The sequence below is a fragment of the Desmodus rotundus genome, chromosome 7, assembly GCF_022682495.2.
Source record: "Desmodus rotundus isolate HL8 chromosome 7, HLdesRot8A.1, whole genome shotgun sequence".
Classification (NCBI taxonomy): domain Eukaryota; kingdom Metazoa; phylum Chordata; class Mammalia; order Chiroptera; family Phyllostomidae; genus Desmodus; species Desmodus rotundus.
Window position 1 is genome coordinate 96,627,526 of NC_071393.1, and position 22,623 is coordinate 96,650,148.

At 43.5% G+C, this 22,623-nt stretch overlaps 1 protein-coding gene across 13 annotated transcripts in view; it reads left to right on the forward strand.

Annotated features, from left to right (window-relative positions):
- The window catches only part of MAP2K5 (mitogen-activated protein kinase kinase 5), a 250,757-nt gene that overhangs the window by 185,668 nt on the left and 42,466 nt on the right, over nt 1-22,623 (forward strand). For 5 of the 13 annotated variants that reach the window (XM_045201541.3, XM_045201539.3, XM_053928535.2 and 2 more), the window contains 2 exons: nt 9,420-9,446; nt 9,758-9,790. The exons of 1 other annotated variant lie outside the window; for it this stretch is intronic. In XM_045201541.3, the coding sequence (XP_045057476.1) occupies nt 9,420-9,446; nt 9,758-9,790 (60 nt within the window). Of the gene's footprint in view, nt 1-8,841; nt 8,887-9,419; nt 9,447-9,757; nt 9,791-12,979; nt 13,234-21,331; nt 21,494-22,623 lie in introns of those variants that run through there. 7 more of the 13 variants (XM_053928531.2, XM_053928532.2, XM_045201535.3 and 4 more) reach the window with 5 other exon arrangements.

Sequence of the window (22,623 nt, forward strand, 5' to 3'; positions counted from 1 at the left end):
AGGTAATTGCTGATGGGTATGGGTCCCTGGGGGGGAAGTGGTCCCCAACAGTGGGTAGTAGTAGCAGAAGACAAAGACATCAACTTTTATTGTACTCCAGTGTTTTACTTATCACCATTCAGTATAGCAAACTTGGGTAGATTTGGGACTGGGAGGTTCATTGACAGCCGAATTAAAAAGGGGGCAGACCCAGCCAAGCTTCGTTTGAGCACAGATTACTTTTTAGATGTTCAACAGTTCTGGATTAATGCTGGGGGTGGGGAGAGGATTCTTCTTCAACTAAAGTGTTCATGATGCTAAGACCCCAACCTTCTCTAGTGCAGTAAAACAGACATGCTAAGTTCATTGAAAAATCAATGATTTGCCTGAAAGGAGGAAAGAGCTGAGATTAGAAAGGAGTTTAGAGCTAGAGATTGCCCAGGACACACCAGATGGAAAGAGCGTTCCAGGGACCATGAGGAGGCAGTTGTCTGTTTACACACAGAGCCAAGGTGTCGTCTCTGAGGAGCTGTGGGGAACTGCGGTAGCCGGTTGGAACCAAGTGTGGACTCCTACACTGTGGACACTGTCAGGGCCTATAGATGGTGACCATCAAGAGAGACCAGAGGGGTAATGAGGCTTGTCGTGTTTTCCGACCAGAAATGGGTTGCAGAGAGCACTGTTCTAGGCGCGAGGAGACCTGGACTGTAGCCCTCATTCTAGTTTGGTAAAATACAGTGAAACCAAGGAAAGTTCCAGCCAAAGGCCCCGGTCCAGACCCTGCTATTTGGACAGTGCTGTGCCTCCTCAGTAGCCAGGCAGCTGGAGACACTCAACGACTCAGGGCAGAGGGAACCAGGAGGCAGCAGGTGACACACCCAACAAGTCACTAATTAAATTATTTTTTTAAGATTTTATTTATTTTTGGAAAAAATGGAAGGGAGGGAAAAAGAGAGAGAAACATCTATGTGTGAGACAAACATCAATCGGTTGCCTCTCTCACACCCTCAACAGGGGACCTGGCTTACAACCCAGGCAAGTGCCTTGCCTGGGAATCAAACCAGTGACCTTTCAGTTTGCAGGATGATGCCCAGCCCACTGAAATACACCAGTCAGTGCTGCAGATTAAATCATTGTCAGTACAGTATTTGCCAAACAATGTCGTCAAACATATTATGGTTAAAAAAATAAAAATTGCCTGTCAGGAGAAGCTGTCTTAGAAGTCTACAGTGCCCTGAAACTAGCAAATTGTATTTTGTCCAAATATCGAGTGGCATTTAGAGAGTGCAAGCCCTGAGCTTATGTCTTAGTTCTGCCACTGAGTCTCAGGGGCTTTAGTTATTTGGTTTAGTGGTTGTATCTTACCCGTCTTCTGGGTCCTAGAGTCTAGTGCAGTGCCTGGCGTAGAGTGAGTACTTCAGAGATACAGCTGCATCACAAATTAATGACAGTTTACCTTTTTACATGTCAGCATAGCCTATTTTAGAATCAGGAGGGACTAGAATCAATACACATCCTTAGACAGAACTAATTAATAATTTTGTTGCTCTCTTCCATGTCCATGCTCCCACTCGACCCTGCCAGCATTAATGCCTGAAGCTTCCAAGGAGATATGATCGTTGTCTTCAGATATTTGAGGGTTCTCGTAGGAGAAAAGATGTGGATTTGTACTGTTGGGGGTAGACTGAACAAGAGATCAGAAGACTTAAGCTCCCCGTCACTTTGACACATTCAGACAGAAGCCTGAACAAATCAGGAGTAAAATGTAGAAGGTGTTCAGGGATCGGACAGGGGTGAGGAGCTAGGTCAGATTAAAATCCTTTTAGGCCACCTGGCCAGTGTGGCTCAGTCAGTTTGGTGTCACCATGTAAACTGAAGGGCCACGGGTTTGATTCCCAGTCAGGGCACATGCCTAGGTTTCAGGTCCAGTCCACAGTTAGGGTGCATCTGAGAGGCAACCAATTGATGCTTGTCTCTCACATCGATGTTTCTCTCCCTCTTTTTTCTCCCTGCCTTCCCCTCTAAAACCAATAAGCATGTCCTTGGGGGAGGATCTTTTTTTTTAATCCGTTTAAGCTCCAAGTGTCTGCGATTCTGCTTCAGTGTTGGCCAGTTCTCTCCTCAGCTAAACAATTAAAAGGCTGATGTAGTTCTTCTGTCTGTTGCAGGGGAAAGGCAACAGGGTAGAAACTTCATCCGACTTGTCTAGATTCTATAATTGGTTTAACCATTCACTCATTTTGGCTCTCAAATACTCTGTCAGTATAAAACACATAAGAAATAAAAGAGTACTGGGAAGAATAATTCTTTTTCAGTCCAAGATTTTTGTACTTCCCTGTTTCTCTCAGTTAAGCCAGCTACGTGATACGGCTATCAAAAATGTGCATGCACTTGTAGAGTCCACAGCTTTCTACTGAATAGTATATAGTGTCCAGAACGAGATGATCTAAGCCAGTCAGTCGGAGGTGTGTTCAGGCATGGATGTCATGCTGGAAGGCATTTAGAGAAAGGTGGCTACAGTGGTGGAAAATGTGAAATCATGGGTCCTTCCAGGCAGCTGGGTTCAAGGAGCAGAAAACCCAACTCAGTTGCTTCAGCCACAAGGGCAGTTTATTGAATTTCATAATCAAAAAGCCTAGTATTGCTAGTTTTGGTAGAATTTGATCCGACAACTCACTTTTGGCTCTAAGGAGGCTTCTCCCTTCACAGGCTGAGATTGGCTGTTGGGTGACCTGCTTCCTGGTTTACTAGGGAAGAGCATGCCTCTTTCCCTCACGCGTAACCAGGGGTCCTGGGTTTCAGTTCGATTGGACCCATTGAACTTCCTGCACCCAGGGGATTTTCGATGATGCTAACCAATTAAGCTGTAACTACACAGCTCACCTGAAGCTGGGGGTGAAGTTGTCTTCCCGTGAAGCACATAGGGGCTGCGTGGGGGAAGAAGAATGTTGTCAGAGTGTCCTTGCTAATGGAACGGGGGAGAAAAGGCACAATGAGACATAGCTAATGATCATAGAAAAGAGGATGTTCGTTCAAGAAAGAGAATATTGCAGAGATGTGACAACTGTCTTCAAATATGTGAAGAGCTGTCATTAGGAAACCTGTACCGCTCCCGACCACGTGCACATCTTCCAGGAAGACAAATTCGGACTCGAAATAAGGAAGAACTTTCCCACAGTTTCAGCTGCCCAAGGTGGAGTCATCAGACTCCCGTCACTAGACGTCTGCTAGCCCAAGACAATATGCCTGTCTGGCAGGAATAGTCTAAAGTGGGTTTCTTTATGGGGCAAGGAATTGACCTCTGACCTCTAACATCTTTCTGGGTTCTATGGCCTGTGGAGGATGTAAGCTAATGAAGAGGCAAACTAAATGATAACTCCAGAAAACCATTTCAGTTTGGTGCATCTAAAAACAAAATCTTGTGCTACTGCAGATTTATTTGACCGTGAAAGTGGAATGGTCAACAAGCCTTTCTTAGAAGAAACGGCGCCTCCCCCGCCGTCACCCTCACATACACGCAACCGCTAAACTAGATTCCGAAATGAGGCCACCCTTTTTTGGAACCAAGAAAAGTTTGATAAAGCAGATGTCTAAAATCTTCTTCAAAAGGAAAATGGTTAATGGGTTCCTTTGCCAGACCTTGTACCATTCGAGAAAAGGTTAATTTTGTAGTTCACATTGATCATTTTGAACTGTGGTTCTAAGGCTCCTGCTTTTCTCACAAAATTTAGGTTCTAAACGTTAAAACTTGCATGTGCCCTGAGGATGATTTACTCCGGCTTCTCCACACCTGTGTGAAGTAGGACATGAGCTATGTCAGTTTTAAATACTCAAGGGCTGAGAAAAGAGTGTCGCCCGGCAGTCGGGGCCCTTCTTCTCCACTCACTGACTGGCAGACCCCCCAAATGAATCACGTCACACCGCACCCTGGTGCTCTGGCTGCTGCGCTTTGTGTGGAAACGCATTGTCCTCGGTGCTCGGGAAGCTTCAAGAGCCAGGTGATGTCATTTATGGTCCCATCTGATTGGTGCCCTCCTCTGGGCATCTTAGAGCCTTTCTCTCCCACCCAGCTCTTGGTTAAGTTCAGGGATGTAGCCTTCAGCCCTGCAACACTAGTCCCTCCCGAGCGCAGCACCCACTGGAGTCTGACATGTCGTAGAGAGAAGGTGCCGAAGTGGGTCTCGGGATGTGGGGCTGATCGTGACTTTCTTACACCCTGTTGAGTATTCTCTGCTAAATCCTCTCATGGCTGACTCTTATTTTAAGTCCTTTTTGTTTGTCTAAGTGAGTCTTCTTACCTGGTCTCTGGTTGTGCACTGTACAGACATGCTAACAGACTCACAGACACGATGAGGACGCGCACCATGTCAGAGGCTGGGCCAGGGAGGTGGGGTGGCACCAGTGAATATGCCTGTTCGTTTTGTATCATGAGAAATAATATATAGTGTTCATTTATTTCATCGCATAATCAGTATCTAAAAATGTCAGTTTGCCAAAATTCCCATTTGTAGTTAACCGGAATAAATTTCATTCTCTTTTTTTCAAAACACTCTTCTGTTTTGGAACTCTTGCTTTAAATTAGTGGTACAAAGCAGTGTGTATGCAGATATTCAGCTTGTGGTCATGTGGAAGTGGGTTTTTTTCCTCTTATTGAAGACTGTTTGAGATTTGGGCACTATTTTTGTGTGTGTTGTTTGCAGGTTATGATAGATTGGAGGTGGTACGTTCCTAAGGTTTAGCACCCAGCGCAGTGCCAGATAAGAGGAGATCGAGTGCCAGTACTGTTCTCCCTCAAGTAGGAAAAAGGCCATGGCACCTGCATGGAAAGCTCTGCCTTTGAGGGGTCTTCGGGCTCCTCTCACTCACCCCTCCACCTTGTAGACTTGAACCCTAACGGAGCCGAGTGACGGGAGGGCCCTTCTAAGGCCACGGGGAGTTCCGGGGGCCGGAATTCCAGAGGTCTTTCTGACTCCAGAGTTCATTCCTTTTCCCTGCACTGGGCAGCCTCCCAGGTCAGCCGTCTGTTACAGGCCATATCCTGTCTTTGACCCTGGGTGCTCCCCTCTGAGCCTCAGTTTCCCTAACAGCAAAATGAGTGGTCAAACTAGGTCGTCCGAGGTCCCTTCCATTTCAAAAATGCTTTAGGTCATTCCTCGCATTTAGAATATGAAAGTCTTAGTTCACCTTAATCCCTGTTTATATTTAGCTTCATGCATCTGATTTGAAGGGGGAGCCTTTGCAAAATAGCTACAATTCCTGAAATTTGAAGTTTAAAAAAAGAATAAAGAAGAGGTCAACGCAGAAAGCTAGAATGTGATGTCAGAAGCATAACAAATAAAAATGATTTTTTTTTAAATTCCAACCATAGAATTTAATTTTATATCTCTTTTTTCTATTTAAGAAAAAAATAACACAAGCTTGAAAAGCAGTAAATATGTAAAGAGAAAATTTGTCAACTGATATTGGAAGATCCGACCTAGGTCACACATAAAGCTCTCAGACAAGAGCTGCAGGGCAAGCTGTAATTTCAGAGAGTGAAGGAGGAAATGAAAGCTATCGCGGTGTCGTCTCGACATTACACAGGTGGATTCATTTCAGCTTTCTGATTGTGCTTCCAAATATAATGTGGAAGGGCTGGTAGCCAAGTTGGTTTGACCACTATCTGTGCAAAATACCTTTACAGATAGAGAAGCATAACGTGAGACTTCCAAAGTTGCTTTTTATCACCAGAGTGAAAGCCCCTTGAGAAAACTTTTGCATTGGCAATTTCTTTTCCAGGCTCAATTTCCAAACTCTTAAGTCATGTTATAGGAGCTTTTCTAATTGCCAATTACGTAGTGCTTGCAAGTAATACATGATAAATGTTACTGCAGTAACATCCTAATACCTAACTGATAATTTGCCTGTTAGGAAGCCATTCTTCCCCCTTTTAAACACATGAGGGTCCGTCTTACATTAGAATAAGGCACAACTAACCCTTGTGAATGTAGTGTAAAATCTTGGATCTCAGGGCTGGCAAAAAGAAAAAAGCTATGTCCAGAAGGGGGAAGAGGTTCATCTAATTAGTGTATCAAAATGCTACTGGTTCTAGAGACTAACTAGCAAAGGGTTTGACTGGAGCAATTACTATTCATTGTCCCAAAGTACTAGTTAGACATAGAAAACTCAACACAAGCAAAACGTACAAGCAAGAACGTGGACTTGGACAAGTTAGTTATAAACAGCATTTCATATGCTGTGAGGTGCAGGCAATACGTCAGCCCTAACAATGTTATTGTGTTCCTCTGAACTCTGCTCTCACAGCTGAGCATCTGGAAGGCAGACCCAGAATAAAGAGAGGCATCCACGAAACTCGCATGTTATACTGAGTGCCCTTAGCACCACTTTCAATGTGCTGTAAAACTAGGGGCTTCACTGTGTCTTGAACTGTGCGCCAAAGCAGAGGCAGTGACTGGAGGGTGACTTCGTTTGGGTCTGTTTTATGGTTGCCGCGCCTGTCCTGCAATGTGATCTTGGAAAAGGTAAACAACAAAGAGTTTAGCGGTGAAAAATATGCCTAATATAAATGCAGTCAAGTACATGGCAGATCGGAATGTGAAAAACAGGACTGTGGCATTAAATTTTCTGGCCGAATTAACAGAGGAACAGAAGATAGCCTTTAAGGCAATATATCTGAGACAGAGAAAGGAGACAATACATCTGACGCTATGGGCTGCGTGGCAGTCATATAAAGAAAAGCACAGTAGCTTTATTTAATTGAGAAAATGAATCAATTACAATGATGTTGCATCATCAAATTCTTATGAAATAGAAGATATAAGTCACCACATTGTGTAACAGTGGTGAAAAGTAATTGAGTATCTTAAGCATTTTGAATCAATTTCAGGTACTGGCACTGCTACCTTAATACAAAATTTATGAAGATGATTTCGTATAATATGTTACTATCAAAACTGTGTAATAAAATCTGGTAACAATGTCTCTCTTTAAAAATCTGGGCAAACAGTGTAGTTATAAGATCATAAAAAAAAAGACTCTGATATTTCTGTTTCTCCCTTTCTTACAGTAAAGAGCCAGCATTAAAATAGTACAGTTTTGTCTTAAAGCATGCATTAAACCCACAAAATTAGGAAAGGTGGAGGCCTTCTCCAAGACCTCAGTTCATAAGGAAATGTCCTCCTTTTACTCATTTTGTTCCTATCACTCATGGCATTGGGAGCAATGTCTCATAATCCCTTCCTGAATTCATGTTGAAACATCTCTCTCAGAATGTTTGCCACATGTTTTCCTCAGAGAATGTTGTATTCCCCATGACTGTTGGAAATTTGTAAAAAACATTCTCTTTGAGGTCAAACGGATTTTTGATTCTTTGTTCATTACGAGTAACTCTCCCGTTGAAGTAGATTTATCTTACCACGAGTGGGAGCAGGGCGGAGTACCCACATGCCCTTAAAAATATATAAAAGCAAAGTTACCTGGGCTTTTCAGGACTTTTTAAAAGGTGGTATAGCTTGTTACTAAAATCCTTAACCACTCCAGAGTGGTAGTTAAACAGCTCTGTCTTCCTTTTTAATATAAATCTTCACTCACTCACAGAGCCTTATCCAGAAGTTCTCATTGACTAGAGCCAGGGTGTCAAACTCATTTTCACCGGGGGCCACATCAGCCTGTGGTTGCCTTCAAAGGGCCGAAATAATTTTAGGACTCTGTAAATATAACTACTCCTTAACTGTTAAGGAGGTGAAATTACATTCGGCCCTTTGAAGGCAACCTTGAGGCTGATGTGGCCCCTGGTGAAAATGAGTTTGACACCCCTGGACTAGAGGATCAAACAGCAATAACTGAGATAACATTAAGTAGACTAAGACTACACCTGAAACTAATATACTACTGAATGTCAACTGCAATTGAAAAAAAATTTTTTTTTAATTTTTAAGTAGGCTAAAAGCCAGTTAGCCTGGGACAGAGGTGTTTGGGAGCAGTGTCTGGGGAGAGAAGGGGTGACAAAGAGCCAGGAGCTGTGATGGTGGACACCGTGTTCAGTCAGTGCTATACACGGAACAGCACTTTCTAAAACACTCAAGCCCTAGGTGCAGGGGTCTGCTGATCAGCCATACGGATGGATGCACAGGAAATGAAGAAAGCATAGCTTCTGTCTTTCAGAAGCTTACAGTCTAGTTGAGTAAAACCCATATGCCAGAATTGAGAATTCATCAAATTCACCGTTCCAAGTATATATTAACTCTGATTGTTTGTAAGTCATCCTGTGACCATAGGCAGATACACTGGAGATGCTGCAGAGAAAGGAACACCGGAGAAGACCCAGCACAGCCACAGCCTGTTCCTATGGCCCCTCCCTCTGAGCGGCCCAGTTTTCCCATCGCAGAATAGAGATGATCGTCCCTGCCAACCTCAGGGTGGCTGTGGAGGTCAAATGGGGACGTGTGTGTGAAAGAACTTGCAAAGGTACCATTAAAAACATAGGGGACTATTACTGTTTTCCCTATGTGGTACCCACTGGTTGCCGCTCAGTTACCCCAGCAACCCACTGACCGTCGGTTGTATTGCATTTCTGAAATTTTTCTTCTTAGGAAATTTATACCTGGGACTCCATTTTCATTGAGCTTGTAGTAACTGCAGGCATGGGGGAGGTGCACCGAAGTGTTTAATACTTTAATTACAGTGGATGTTTTATTAATTTGGTGTCACATTTTAGTGACTTTCTAAGAGAGATGGTTTGTTGGTATTAGATGTGTGAGTGGCCTGCCTTTAGAATGTTGATTAGGAAAAGGCATTTGTTACCGCACTGTACTTGATCCCCTGAAAAACAGTGTAAAACTTGCATGGATTTTATTTTCCCAGAGAGCTTTGCCGCCCTGGAAACAGGCTGAAGGAACTTTGGAAAAGGTGGAGTCTTCACCCCACTCCTGAGTTAGAGACAAATACTTCAACCACATAATTAAAGTTTTCTTCACAAAATAGGGGATTGTGAGCAAACACTGGCAGGAATCCAAAATTCTAATTTCTGACTATGATTTAATTTCAATTTTAAATAAATCGGTTTTTAATTTAAAAAGAGTGAGCTTCATAACATTAGCAATGATTGCAACATTAAACCCAGTGTTCACAATCTAGCAATATAAAACATTATTTATATCTGAATCGTAAACAGCCTTTTGAAATGGATTATGGTTTTCCTCCCTATTCTAATACAACCTGGAGGGTACTAAAAAGTGTTGTGTGAAATTAACATTCTGCTGACTTTCGCCTATAAATGAGAAGCGAGCTATTAACATTTGTGTATTTTCATTATGTAAATTGTGTTAACACATGCCCACAAATTGCCACCAGCAATGCAATAATTTTCTCTCAGTGATCATAATGTGTCCAAGTGAGTCATTTTGATTATGACATGCTAATTACATATTGCCTTTTTTCAGATTCAGAAAAACCAGGGATCTTTAATGGTAAGCTTTATGAGTTCAGAAAAAAATTCACTTTTCTTTTTCCTGATGGCTGCTTCCTTTGCATGCTTGAATGCCTTGTTTTAAACTTAGCAAATTGCATTTTGAAGAAAATGCAAACCTTTAACTGCCTGTATTAGATTAGGTACCATTAGAAATAATAGAACATCCTGAGCATCAATGTTTTTATAAGAGTTTGCTGTTGTTGATTAATCTTGCTATATTTTATTGCATTAATGATTTTTTCTTTCCACTCCACTGTAAAGATATTGCATGGAGGCTAATACTTTTTCCTCTCTTCCTTCCCATTGCAGCCTCTCCAGCTTCTGCAGTGCATTGTTGATGAGGTGAGGCATCGTCTTATGTGCTTTCACTCCTAAAGTCATTCCTAATGGTGTGGAAAGCTTATATTTTGTTTCCTAATGAAGCACAATGCCCAACATCCTCGGAGCAAGTTGTGCTGCCTGGCTCTGGGCTGCGTTACGTGGACGGGCCCTGTCCTGAGTCTGGTTCTGGCGGAGAGTCCCACAGGCTCGTCCTCGGGGCTGTCAGATGCCCTGCAGACAAAACGTGATAACGTTAATGTGTCCTCTCCCTGGCCAGATGGGTATGGAGCCGGAAATTAAAGTGGTACCATTTTTTTTCCGTAACAGATATTTAAAGTCATTCAGTAGGCAAGGGTCAGAGCTGAAAAGCAAATATAAGCCAGATAAAATTTGTCTTCCTTGCTTTATTTACCCAAAGCCTATCAGAGTGATAAAAATTGTTCAAAAGCTCCAGGTCGACAGTTCAGCTGTAATTCCCTAATCAGGCATTTTTCCCAGAATACACTCCTGACTTCTTGCACTTTGAACTAGTATTCCCACATGCTAAGTCATCCTGCCTCTGGTCCCCCTTAGCCGATTTCCACTGTCCCTTTGCCCTCGTGGAGCTGATATGTCTACCTTTCTTTCTTAATCAAGTTTGTCTGCTTTTTATTCTGACTTTAAATTCATTTCTTTTCCTGTAAATTAGTCTTACAGTACACAAGGCTCTCAATTAAACAATAATGTTTTTTAAAAACTTGAGTTTTTCTAGACTTGGGCTTGCCTACTAGCAATGTTTATTTTTTAACTTTAATTTTACAATATTTAAAACACTTGTAATGAAAGCGATAAATGAGTCAAATAGGAAAGTTTGAAAGAAAAAAAAACAAATCGTAATTCATAATTATTCCTCTCAATTAAACATCTGTATAAGCAGTTATGAGATTTGGGGGGAAAAATAAAGATCCTCGTAGGAAAAAAATAAATGTGAACACATATCCCAATAATAGTAAGAATGGGGCTCTAAGATCCTTAATGGCTGCATCAGTCAGTCCGTATACCCCCTGCAAGCCATAAGCCGTGTTGGTGCAAAAATGAGGGCATCGTCCTGAAACGAATGGAGCCCCCGTTATCTCAGATATCAGATGGCCTTCTGGATCTCACAGCTCGTCATATCTTCTGTCACCTGAGATTCCAAAAGCATCCTATCCCCATCAGAATCCTCCCAAATAAACTGATTTTCCTGAGGTCCCCCCCCAGGATCGCTTAAGAATGTGCCCAGGGAAACTTGGCCTGTCTGGTCAAGTGCACAGCCCGCCGTGCTTCCGGGGCTCTCCTGTGCTGGGTCTGCCAGGCCCCTGGCCATCAGACCAGTCAGGTACAGATGTTCTTCACCAGTAGTTATACATGTATTACTTACTGGAGAGCTTGTCTGAAGGTTTTCTAGATCAAATGGATATTTTCATTTCTTATTTAAAGCAGCAGTAATTGATACTAAATTTTAAGTATTTTACTTTTTTGATTTGGGCAAAATCCTGAAACTCTTGAAACTATCCTAGGGAGACGTTCTGTCTAAGGCAGGGAGGTCTGTGTGATAAGGGACAAGGGTGTGGAACTTAAATCATATGTGTTTCTTTCTCCCTATATAAAATTATAACTTAGACACCTATTCTTACTTCCTCTAAAACATGAAAACATCTGCCCTGGCTGGTGTGGCTCAGTGGACTGAGCGCTGGCCTGCGAACTGAAAGGTTGCTGGTTCAATTCCCTGTGCAACACGTGCCTGGGTTGCAGGCCAGGTCCCCAGTTGGGGGCGCACAAGAGGCAACCACATATTGGTGTTTCTCTCCCTCTCTTTCTCCCTTCCTTCTCCTCTCTCTGAACATAAATAAATAAAATCTTTTTAAAAAATAAAAATTAAAAACATGAAAATATCTTATTTATGGGAACTTGGAAAATTCACATGGTCTTCACCAAAACAAACATAAGTTGGTCTTGCACCTGAGCTGATTGATATTCAGTGTAAGAGCATTAGGAAGGGGTGGCCGGATGACCTTTAGGCAAGGTGCGTCAGAGTTTCTAAGAAAGAGAGGGGCAGTGGGGCCCCTTCATCACAGTGCCTGTCGCATGTTCACCAGGTGTCTCGTCACTGTGACCCAGGGTTTCTGAAGGGCGGTCCCAGGGCCAGTGGCTTGGTGTACCTAAGGCTCTTGCTAAAAAGGTACCATGTCTTCGGACTATAAGACGCGCCGGACCATAAGACGCACCTAGGTTTTAGAGGAGGAAAATAGGGGGGAAACCCCACTCTACAGCTGCCAGCCAGGTAAGCTACATTCAGACTGTAAGACACACCTCCATTTTCCTCCCAAATTTGCAGGGTGCGTCTTATAGTCCAAAAATATGGTACATGCTTGCAGCCAGATTGCTGAATTAGACTTTCCAGGTGTGCAGCCTATGAAACCACATTTTTACTGGCTTCCCAGGTTACTCTGCACAATTAAAGTGTGAGGACCTCTTCCATAATGGCGTTTTAGGCTAAGACCAACTGTCCTTTTAGATCCCAGAAGGCGGTGAATTATCTTCATTTGCATCTGACTTTTAGGGCTCTTATTCCTGAGTGAATACAACCTGCCAGGATTTGAGCCATTTTACTACTTGGGCATCCATTGTGAAAAGGATGCTATTTCCATTAGAGAAAAGTCAGATCAAAAAGTATCTCCTTTAAGGGAGCCCAATTCAGACAAGATGGATGTATTTGGAGTCATATACAAAACGGCAAGCAAAGTCCAGTGTAACATACTTCATTATTATGTGAATGCAGCTTGATCTCCTGACATAGCCTGGCAAGGCATAAAGAAGTAGTAAAACAAGGCCAAGAGGGCAGGAGCCAGCCCTGGAGCGGACAGAAGTGAATGTCAGAGCCACTCTGGGACTCGGGAGATGGAATTGTGGGGCAAATCCAGAGTCAGACACCAGATGTCCAAATAGATAACGCCAAAAGTTTAGCAGAAGAGTAAGAATCACGAACATGAAACTTGGACCACAGAATAGGAACTAGAAGGGTAGCCAAGGTAATAGGAGAATCAAGTTCCAATCAGAAATCTGGGCAACCCAGTTTACTTTTGGTGGGTGGAGTTTAGTCTGGTTTGGGGCTAACTTACTCAGGATATGACGCCATCTTATGCCTCAGAGTTGCTTCTCTTGGAAGAACTTCTTACTTTCAAACCTCAGGTTTTAATCGGGCCTTCTCCAAGTCCCTGAATACCTGTCACAAAGAACTTGGGTGTATTGTAAGTGATGCGTGTCTGCGTGTGCTGTGACGCCTTCACCACCTGATGCCTTTGGAGAACAAGGTGGCCCTATTGTAAATAACTGCAGTTTACTACTTGAAGCTCTAACAACAATGAGAAAATTTGCATTTTTAGAAAGAGATGTTTCTAAAATGTATTTGCTCTTGGCAGCCTGTTGACAGAGTGTTGAGTATCATTTAACCTTTTCTTGACAACTCAGGTCCGTGGTTTGAACGTGGTACTTTGATGTATTGACACCGTCCAGAGCTACAGAGTTGTGTGGGGCTTGCCTCGTTCTTGCACTGAATCTCACCAGCCATTTGCCTGTGTGTTTGGCCTCGGCACTCAGTGACGCGCTGGGCCCCTTGAAGTGTGTAGAGCTATTTGCTCCCAGGCTAAATGGCCCTACGTGGCTGTGCTGCTCTGCGTGGTGGTTTTCCTCTGTTCTCTCCTGTGATTGCCTCTATTTTCTACGGTCACCCCTCATTCTTGTCAGTGACTACCTACTGCCCCAGTGATCTGACCATCTGTCTTCAGTCTTTGCACTCCTAATAATGACCTTAGCAAAAATAAGAGTGACAAATGAAATCAGATACCTATAGAATGGTCTCCATATCCATGATTCTGTCTCTGTTCTTCTTGTTTGCTTAGTTTGTTTTTTATATTCAGTTGTTGATAGGTATGTATTTATTGCCATTTCATTGTCCATAGTTTTTATCTCTTCATGGTTGCCAGATGGGAGGGAGCTGTGGGGGGAATGGGTGAAGAGGTGAGGGGATTAAGAAGTACAAACAGGTAGTAACAGAATAGCCATGGGGATGTAAAGTACCATATAGGAAATGGAGTAGCCAGAGAACTTATATGCTTGACCCATGAACAGGACCAATGGTGTGGGGATTGTCTGTGGGAGTGGGGGGTGCTGGGCGGAGGGAGGCAAAGGGGGGAAAGTTGGGACAACTATAATAGCATGATCAATAAAAAATAATTTTTAAAAAAGAAATCAGATACCTAAGTGGTATGTGTAAGGTCAAACACACTCATCTGAGAAGAAAGATAGTGCTTAACCCCTTCTTTAATGAAGTAAGATTAAAGTGGGCTTCTGTTCCTTCATTCAGCAAATAGTTATCGAAAACGTACACTATGTGCTCAAGTTGTACAGGTCTTGGTCAGGACAGCTTCCAAGCCTACAGAGACTGCACTAACAGGCAGGGCACCCAGGCCAGCTGCAAACTGGGTCTGTGAGTCAGGGTAGGAAGGCAGAAGTACATCCCAAATCCTGGTCCAACACGATGTGTTGGGACTCAGGGGCTGTGTAGCTATCTCACCCTCTACCCAGCCTTTGGGCTCCCAGTTTGTCCCACAACACAGGGCTGGCCACACTGGTGGTGTGGCAGGTGGAAGTAGAGCAGTGGTGTCTGAGTCGCCAAATCCCAGGTCAGCTGGAGCCAGTGTGGGGGTGATCAGTGGATTGAGGTGTGGGAATTGCAATGAATAAAGTGGGACTCCCCCCTTGACCTGCCCCCCAGTAGTTCATAGCCTTGGAAAAGATATGGACTTGGAAATGGATAATTATTTCATTGTAAGGTGTGTGCTACACAACCCTAAGACAAGAGGGTTAGCTCAGTCAGGACAGTTTGTTCCGGGGGTGGATTAGGAGATGCCCCTCAGGGGAGGTGGCATTTAAGCTAGGACCAAAAGGATGAACAGAAGTTTACCAGGTCAAGAAAGGAAAAAAGTAAACGTCAGAAGGGCTTCAAACTTTCTCGTGAATCATTTTTGAGTCCGGAGATGTGTTTGGGAATGTTTGGGTTGTCTAAAATATGGCAACCAGAAAAATAGGTTATTACTCTAAGTATATATCTGTATCGAGCATATTACAGCTAAAAATAAATTTCTAACATCTGTAGGTGCTTAGCAGGACAATTAGCAAATCCTTGATTTATACTTCTGTTTATTCATTTTAGTAGTAAAAAGTGAATTCAAATAAGTCATGTTTTATACCTGATCAGAAGTATCTTCTACATGAAAGTGTTGATTTCCTAGTAAGAACTAACTGTAAGATTTGTGAACTACCAAAATGGTTCTGGAAGAAAAGCAGAACCTTAGTGGTCAGCAATGACCTACAGTGCCAGAAATATAAACAAATAACGGGCTTGGTTGTTTAAGGTGCTAGCTGAATAACTCTAAGTTATACTGCCTGTGCTTCCCTGATAAGGATAGAAAGTAAGTAGGGTTTGGTCTCAGGAATAGACATATGGAATAGACTTGTGAGCCCAGAAATTAACCCATATATCCGTGGTTAATTGTTTTTCATATAAATCTCACATTAATTCTACAAGGAAATTATGGACAGGTGCTCAGGAATCCCGGAGATCTGGTAATGGGGGAGATGATGATGGCCCAGAGGGCTCTGCGGAGAAGGGGAGCCCGGAGGGCCAGTAGGAGTTAGCCTCAGAGGTACCTGAAGCCCCTGCAGGAATTTACTGTGGCCGCAGTGCTTGGCGGAACATTAAGAGATGAGACAAGAGCCACATTTCGAAGGATCTTTAACACACACCATGCCTGAAGGCATTTCTGGGCAGGGTGGGGGTTAGGGGAGGGCTGAAAGTTTTCAGCAGAAGATCAACAGAACCAAATTTGTGTTGCAGAAAAATCACTCTGACAGGGTTGTGGAAGAGGGATTATTGGGAAGGGCAGGTAGGAAGCTAAAGTTCTGGTCAGAAATTATGAGGGCTTTAATTAGGACAGCTTTGGCATGCATGGAAGGTATTTAGGAGATGGAGTAAGCTGGATTTGCTGAGAAACTGGTGAAGGGAAGGGGGAGAGGCAGGGCCAGGGATGAAGCACAGAGCGAGGACTGTCGGCCTGCAGTGAGATGGGGCACACACACTTCCTGGGAAGGTGATTAGCATTCATAGGAGAGCGCCAGGTGCCTCATTCAAAACTATAATCCCTGTTTCACACCCAATTATAGGAAGTTTATCAACTGGACTCTAAGTGCCTGAGCTTTCCGTCTTCCTAGGGCTGCATGTAATATACAGTGGTCATTCATAAGTACCTGTTAAATGAAGTTGATGTGTAATTGTAAGAACTTACGGGTTGTTTCTTCAAGACCTCAGAAAAACAAATTCAAGAAGTAGAACGTGACGAGGAGGTACTTAGCTAATGTATGTGGTCCTTTATCAAAATTTACAAGTCTTGCCTTAACTTACTTGGTTTACAGAACGTTTCCCAAGGTTTCCTTAGGTCCCGTTGCTTCCCACACACTCCACATCACCAATGAGGAAACTGAGTGGCAGTGGGACTCTTTGTACTGTGTTATAATTGACCTTGGTGGCAGCAAAAAGGGACAGCTGAACATTTTGGCATCAAGGGGAGAGATTATTGTATTTTAGAAGTTATAAAAGCAGACAACATAGGAAGCACTGCAGACATGCCCCAAGGGCGTAGGTATACTGCAACACAGTTCATTTTCACTGCCTGTCAGAGTACTCCATGTCTCTAAGAAAGAATTGAGTCCTGCTCTGCATATTCTGTTTAAGTTAGCAGGGAGGAGCTTGGCCCCATTTAGAAAGACGGATATATACAAAAGGCTAGGCTCTTGAACCACTGTTGTCTTAACAAATGAATTCGTGCAGAATCACTCATGGCCTGGTTAGCTGAGAGACCGCTGGGCTGTGAACATAGCAGGTGCTCTCTGGGGCTGGGGCGTGGGAGCATAAGAGTGGTTGCCTAACAGTACCTCCCTGGGATTCAAAAAGGAGCAGTAACCTACTCAAGGGAGTAATATTCACGCAGTTACTTGGCGGTAATCCTGGCTTCTAAAGTTAGCAAACAGTAGACTGGATGCCGCCGCCGCCCCCGCCCCCCTGTGTCCTGCTGCTCCCCGCACCCTGAGGATGGCCTGTTTCTTTCACGACACTTAACTGCAGGTTTCCCAGCGAAACGAAACTTGCCGGCCTGAGCTCTCCAAAGACCTGTGCAGTGACTAACGCTCTGCCATTGGCACAAATGATGTGGGATTTCATGATGTTTGCAACTTGTATGAGTTAATGACTGAGGCATTAGAAACCTGATAAATTAATCCAAGTGGATACACAATAGTCTTGTCCTCCGGTGAGATTAGCTAGACCCTGTCTTGGAAATATATCATTGGGAGCCTGAAAACCGATATTCCTCTTTTATGTAAGGCAATCTTCAGAAATCTAATACCTCCTTTGAAAAGTCCAGTATGTTTAAATTAATGCAGTTTGGCTGGTTTGAAGATTGAAAATAGGTTAGCATTAAGGCCATGATTTCTTTAGTAATTACTTTTTCTATTGATAATAACCGTTTCTTTAGAAATGACATTAACATTCTACCAAAACACAGCAGTAATCCAAAAGTTAATGTTCTGTTCATTTATAATTATATTTAATTCATATTTATGAGTTGTTGGGAGGGAGGAGGAAGAAAGGAAGTGAGTTTTAAGAATGTAACAGAGGAAACAAGTTAAAAGCAAAATTTCTCCTGATAGTCTGAAGGATATGCAAAGTCAGTTAAAATGGGAAAAATTAATTTCTTAAGTAGTTATCAGATTTTTTAGCTACTATTGAAAAAAGCTGTATTTTATTATCTGCTAGCATCAGTGAGTGGATCCAGTGGATAGATGTCCCCGTTTCTTCTTTTTTACTGAGCCAGGTATTAGCATAAATATCCCTATGACTTTGATTTCAGTAAGTCAATTGGATTTGTTTTTCTTTCTTTTTTTTCAACCAAGAAAAATCCTGCATCCTTAGGCAGTCGCTGAACAAGTAGCTTTGTGTTGTTTTCTTTGAATTGTCCATGAAGCCTGATGTATTATTAATGAATTAATTTCTTGGGGGTGGAGGCCTATGAATAGCATTCTGTGAATGGGCAGTTGCCTGGCGGGGCCGGTTTTGGCTGCTGTCATTTAACATGTGTTGCTCCATTGTGAAGTCTTAGCCAGCCGTAGGACAATGCTCATTTAATCCACCATGATGGGACCTACACACCCTGAGCCCAAGTTGGACGCCAGGGTCAGTTACCCAGCAGCGCCGGCTGGGGCCCTGCTCTGCCTCACTGCCTAGTCACTGCAGTCATTTTGCCTACCGCTAATTTTCCTAGACCGGGGAAAACGCATCTGTGAGCAGTGCGGATGTTCTCAAAAGGGATTCCAAACGGGTGGGCTGGGGTGCTGCTTTCATTCCAGAATGGAGGCAGCATTCCAGGGAGTGTGAGTTCCTTCCTTCCTCCTGGAAATGAAAGCGTCTGGGCCCACGAGATCCCTGATGTTCGGAGGTCCAGGGTAGCAGATGGCATTATGATTTTCCAAATCCTGATGAACATTCTAACTGAACTTGTTCATTTCACAGTGTGTAGTTCTGTTTTTTTCCACTTCCTCTCCCTCCCTCCCGATCTCCCTCTCTTTGTTCCTCCCACATTGACTAATTTTAAACTGAGGTGGTGTCTCCTTCAGCCAACTTTAAATTCCCTTCTCTCTGCGTGTACCGTATGGAACCAGGAAGGGCACAGTTTCACATATACTTCTCAGCCTTGGAGTCACCGCTGGCGTAACCTTCTAATTCGCTTACAGAAATGTGTAAGCAAGTACCGCCTTCCCTCCTACACCATGCAGCCACTGGGAGTTCTGCTTTCCCCCTTTTCCATAGCTGGCAGTGCAGGTTGCGAATGGCAGTAATTATCTTCACCAACAGTCCAGTGAACATTCCAGAGGATGTGCACTGTGGCGCGTGGACTTCGGCTTTCCCTGAGTTCTGCCTGACTTGGGAGTGTTGTGGCTTGTTGGTTTTCCAGGACACGGGCCTGCCAGGTGCTTGCCCTTGATCAGTGCGTGGCTGTAGTTCAGATGTTTCAGTGCTCACCCCTCACCTGTGAAAAGAGGAATAATTCCTTTCATTTAGGAAACAGATGTGGGTTCCTTTTCTCTTCCAGATGTTCCTCTTTTTTCCTAATGTACTGCACGATCTACCTTCCACATTGCTTTTAGTCAGTACTTCTGCGCACAAAACCTGGTGAAACACCAGCGTGTATATTAACATTATAATTTAGGTCCTGAATCAAACGTGTAGCTGGACTTCTCCTGAGGAAAAAAAAAATTGACCTTACCAGTGTATGAAATTCAAACACTATATAGGGACAAGGTAAAACCACAGGTAGGAATTGCTGAATAATTACCTTTAGACCAGCCTGAGCACAGGCGTCCCACGAGGGTGAGCTCATTTAATGGTTCCTAAAACTCAATCTCGTGGATGTCAATGGTCATGCTTGATTATTTGCAGGAGTGTTTTATGAAAAAGCAATAGAAATACATTGGGAGGCCACAGAGAGAGAGGACAATAACGGATTTTACTTTTGTAAATGAAATCCCTTTGGCATGAGACAAGCATGCTTTTTGCTGCCTGCCTATGCCATTGAGAAGGGAGACGTGTGTGGGTGTCAGCGTGTGAGAGGGTGTGTGCACTTTTCACGTAGGCGCCTCTAATAACGCTGCGCACGATAGCTTATGGCAACAAGAAACCTGAAATAAAGAGAAAAATAGATGTTCATTGGCTTTAGAAAGGAAGCAGTTTTGCAAATACAGTTGAAAAGATGGATGCATTTGCCCTGACTGGTTGGCTCGGTTGGTTGGGCATCATCCAGCAAGGCGAAAGATTGCAGGTTCGATTCCCAGTCAGGGCACATGCCCGGGTTATGGGTTTGGTTCCCAGATGGGGCATGTGTGAGAGGCAACAGGTTGATGTTTTTCTTTCGCGTTCTTTCTCTCCCTGTTTTCTCCTTTCCTTCCCCTCTCTCTAAAAATCAATATCTTTTTCTTAAGATATTTTTTTTAATTTTTAGAGAGAGGGGAACATCAATGTGCGGAAGATACATTGATCTTCTGCCTCTTGCCTGCCCCCCACTGGGGACCCGGCCCGAAACCCAGGCATGTGCCCTGACTGCGAATCAGACCGGTGACCTTTGGGGTGCATAGGCTGGCACTCAATCCACTGAGCCACACCAGCCGGAGCAATATCTTTTTTAAAAACGTTTTTTAAAAGATGAATGTATCTTCCAGTTTTCTACCTATTTATTTTCAAGGAATTTTATAAAACACCAAGAACTTTGCCTTATGTTTAGAAAATGTCTGAGTAAATGTGGGTCTTTTAAATGACAAAAAATTGGTAGACAAACTGATGGCCTAGTTTTGATATTAGTAACAACGTTTGTTCCTCTTCTCTCGTATTTCAATATTGAGGAACTTCTAAAACATATTTAGGAGAAAGCGAAAATGGGCAAAGTCTTTATCATCTCAAATTTCAGTTACCTAGGAACAGATTCCTTTAGCCCTGTTCATTTAAATGCGTCGTGTTATGCCAGCATATGGTTGCAGTGTTCACTGGGCCAACAGCTGGTTCTCCCTTGATTTAAGGGTTTATAGATAAGGTAAGGTAGGTGCTGAAGTGGCAGAAACTCATGCCTTCTCTTCCTGGTTCCAGGTCCATCTGAGACAAGTTAAATGAGCTGCTACTGTCAGCTCGGACCCAGTGGACAGAACTTCACACCAAAATGCCCACACATGTAATTTGTCACATCTGGCAACCCGGAGCACGGGGCCACCCAGTGTGGAAATTGAATCATCTTTCACTTTCTCTGCTCAGGGCTTGGTGTGGAGTGGGATGAGTAAAAGGAGGCTTTCTGGTCCCCAGCGGAGGAGGGTCTGCGGCTTTCTTTTCTGATGATGTCCACCTGCAGGCCTTCCCAACCTGAAAGCCTCATTCCCACCCCAGTGCTGTTCCTTCCGCTGCCCGACAGACCAAACGCACACACAGTGCGAGAATACCCATTGCTCCCTCACAGAGCGGCCACGTTTGTGAGTGAGTGTCTTTAGTAAGCACTGATGAAATTTTTATAAATCTGATGTGTAGTTATGGTTTACTCATATCTTAAACCAGGCTGTCTCGTTCTCTGACCGACCAGGAGTACCTGTCCACCTATTTCCCACCTTTCGCTCTCTGATAAGATGTGACTGCTTTTTTTTCCTGGCAATAGTCTGTTATAGCAGAAACATACAGATATGAACATTGAGGGCTTTCAGAATATTAAAAACTGAGCTAATTTCCCAAATCTACCGTTGGATTACACTTTGGGCAGCTGGATTTGGGGTTTGTAGATTAGCTTCTGCAGGTATCTTTAAAGGTGAGGGTCCAGGGGTTTTTTGTTTTGTTTTATGCTTGGGGTTTTTGGTTTATGTGTCTTTTTTTTTTCCAAACAAACTACGTTTCCTCCCCAGGGGAGAGCAGATTTGTCCTCTGGACTCTGCCAGTTGTCTCACAGCGACGTTGAGGCAGTGAACAATGGAGAACCGAAAACCAGTGTGGGGTCCGACAAAGCAAAATGCCGTCTGCCTGACAGGAAGCTACTGGAATCACAAGTGACCTTTGATCCCAGCCTTGTGGGTGGATTGCAGCGACCTAAGAAAGCTGTTCCCATTAGTAGGAATCCGCATGGGAATGACCAGAAATTGTTGGGCCAGGCCAAAGAAACATCACACTTGAAAGATTTATTTTTTAAATATTAGAGCATAACTCTCAACAGTGGTCAGGCTCCAGGTGTTCTGTGATGTAACCACCTGTTGGTTGGATGGCTCGAGACCGTGAAGTCTAGAAATGGGCTATTTTTAAAAGTTAAGAAGGCTTGCCATATTTTATTTAACTAGCCAGGCTGGTTTAATCTAACCACAGCACAGCTGACCTTAGAATTCAGCAGTGTAGCCAACACCCTGATTGAAAAGTTGCCTTTCTATCTTCCTTGTGTTTTGCTGCTAATAAATCTAAAATCTTAATTTGAAGGAATGTCTGTTTTGCACAAGGAGAAGAGAACAGGACACAGATTAAGATGGTCATGGTTCCTTCACCCCCAGGTGTTGTCTAGAGTGACGAAGGAAGAAAATAGGAGAGCAAAGAAGGTGTCTCACAGCCCCCACACTGAGATTTTGTTCTCATCCCTCTCCTCTCTGAACTCGGGTACCAGCCAAACTGCATTGGACCCTCAGTTCTGCCCAGCACAGGCTGAGGGCCCAGCCTTGGTGCTCTTACTTGGCCACTTCCTCCCTCTTGTAGGGCTGTTTACTAGGAATACATGTCTTAACCTCCGAACAATACACAAATTCTGCCCTGGTGGTGTGCCTCAGTTGATCGAGGGCCAGACTGTGAACCACAGGGTTGCAAGTTCAATTCCCAGTCAGGGCACATGCCTGTATTGCTGGCCAGGGCCCCAGTAGGGAGGTGCCTGAGAAGCAACCACATGGCAGTGGTATTTCTGTCCCTTTCTTTCTCCCTCCCTTCCCCTCTGTCTAAAAGTAAATGAAATATTTTTTAAAAATGCACAAATTCTTTGAGGATATGTATTCAATATCAATCATCCCACAATGCCAGGCTCAGTACCTTTGACATGGTAGGAAGTCAAGAAAATTGTTGAATGAATGAAATAATTAAGTAATGAATGATTGCATCATTTTTACCCAATTTTCCATCTCTGCCCTATCAGTGTTTGAATTGACCCCACATCATTGTCAATCAATTA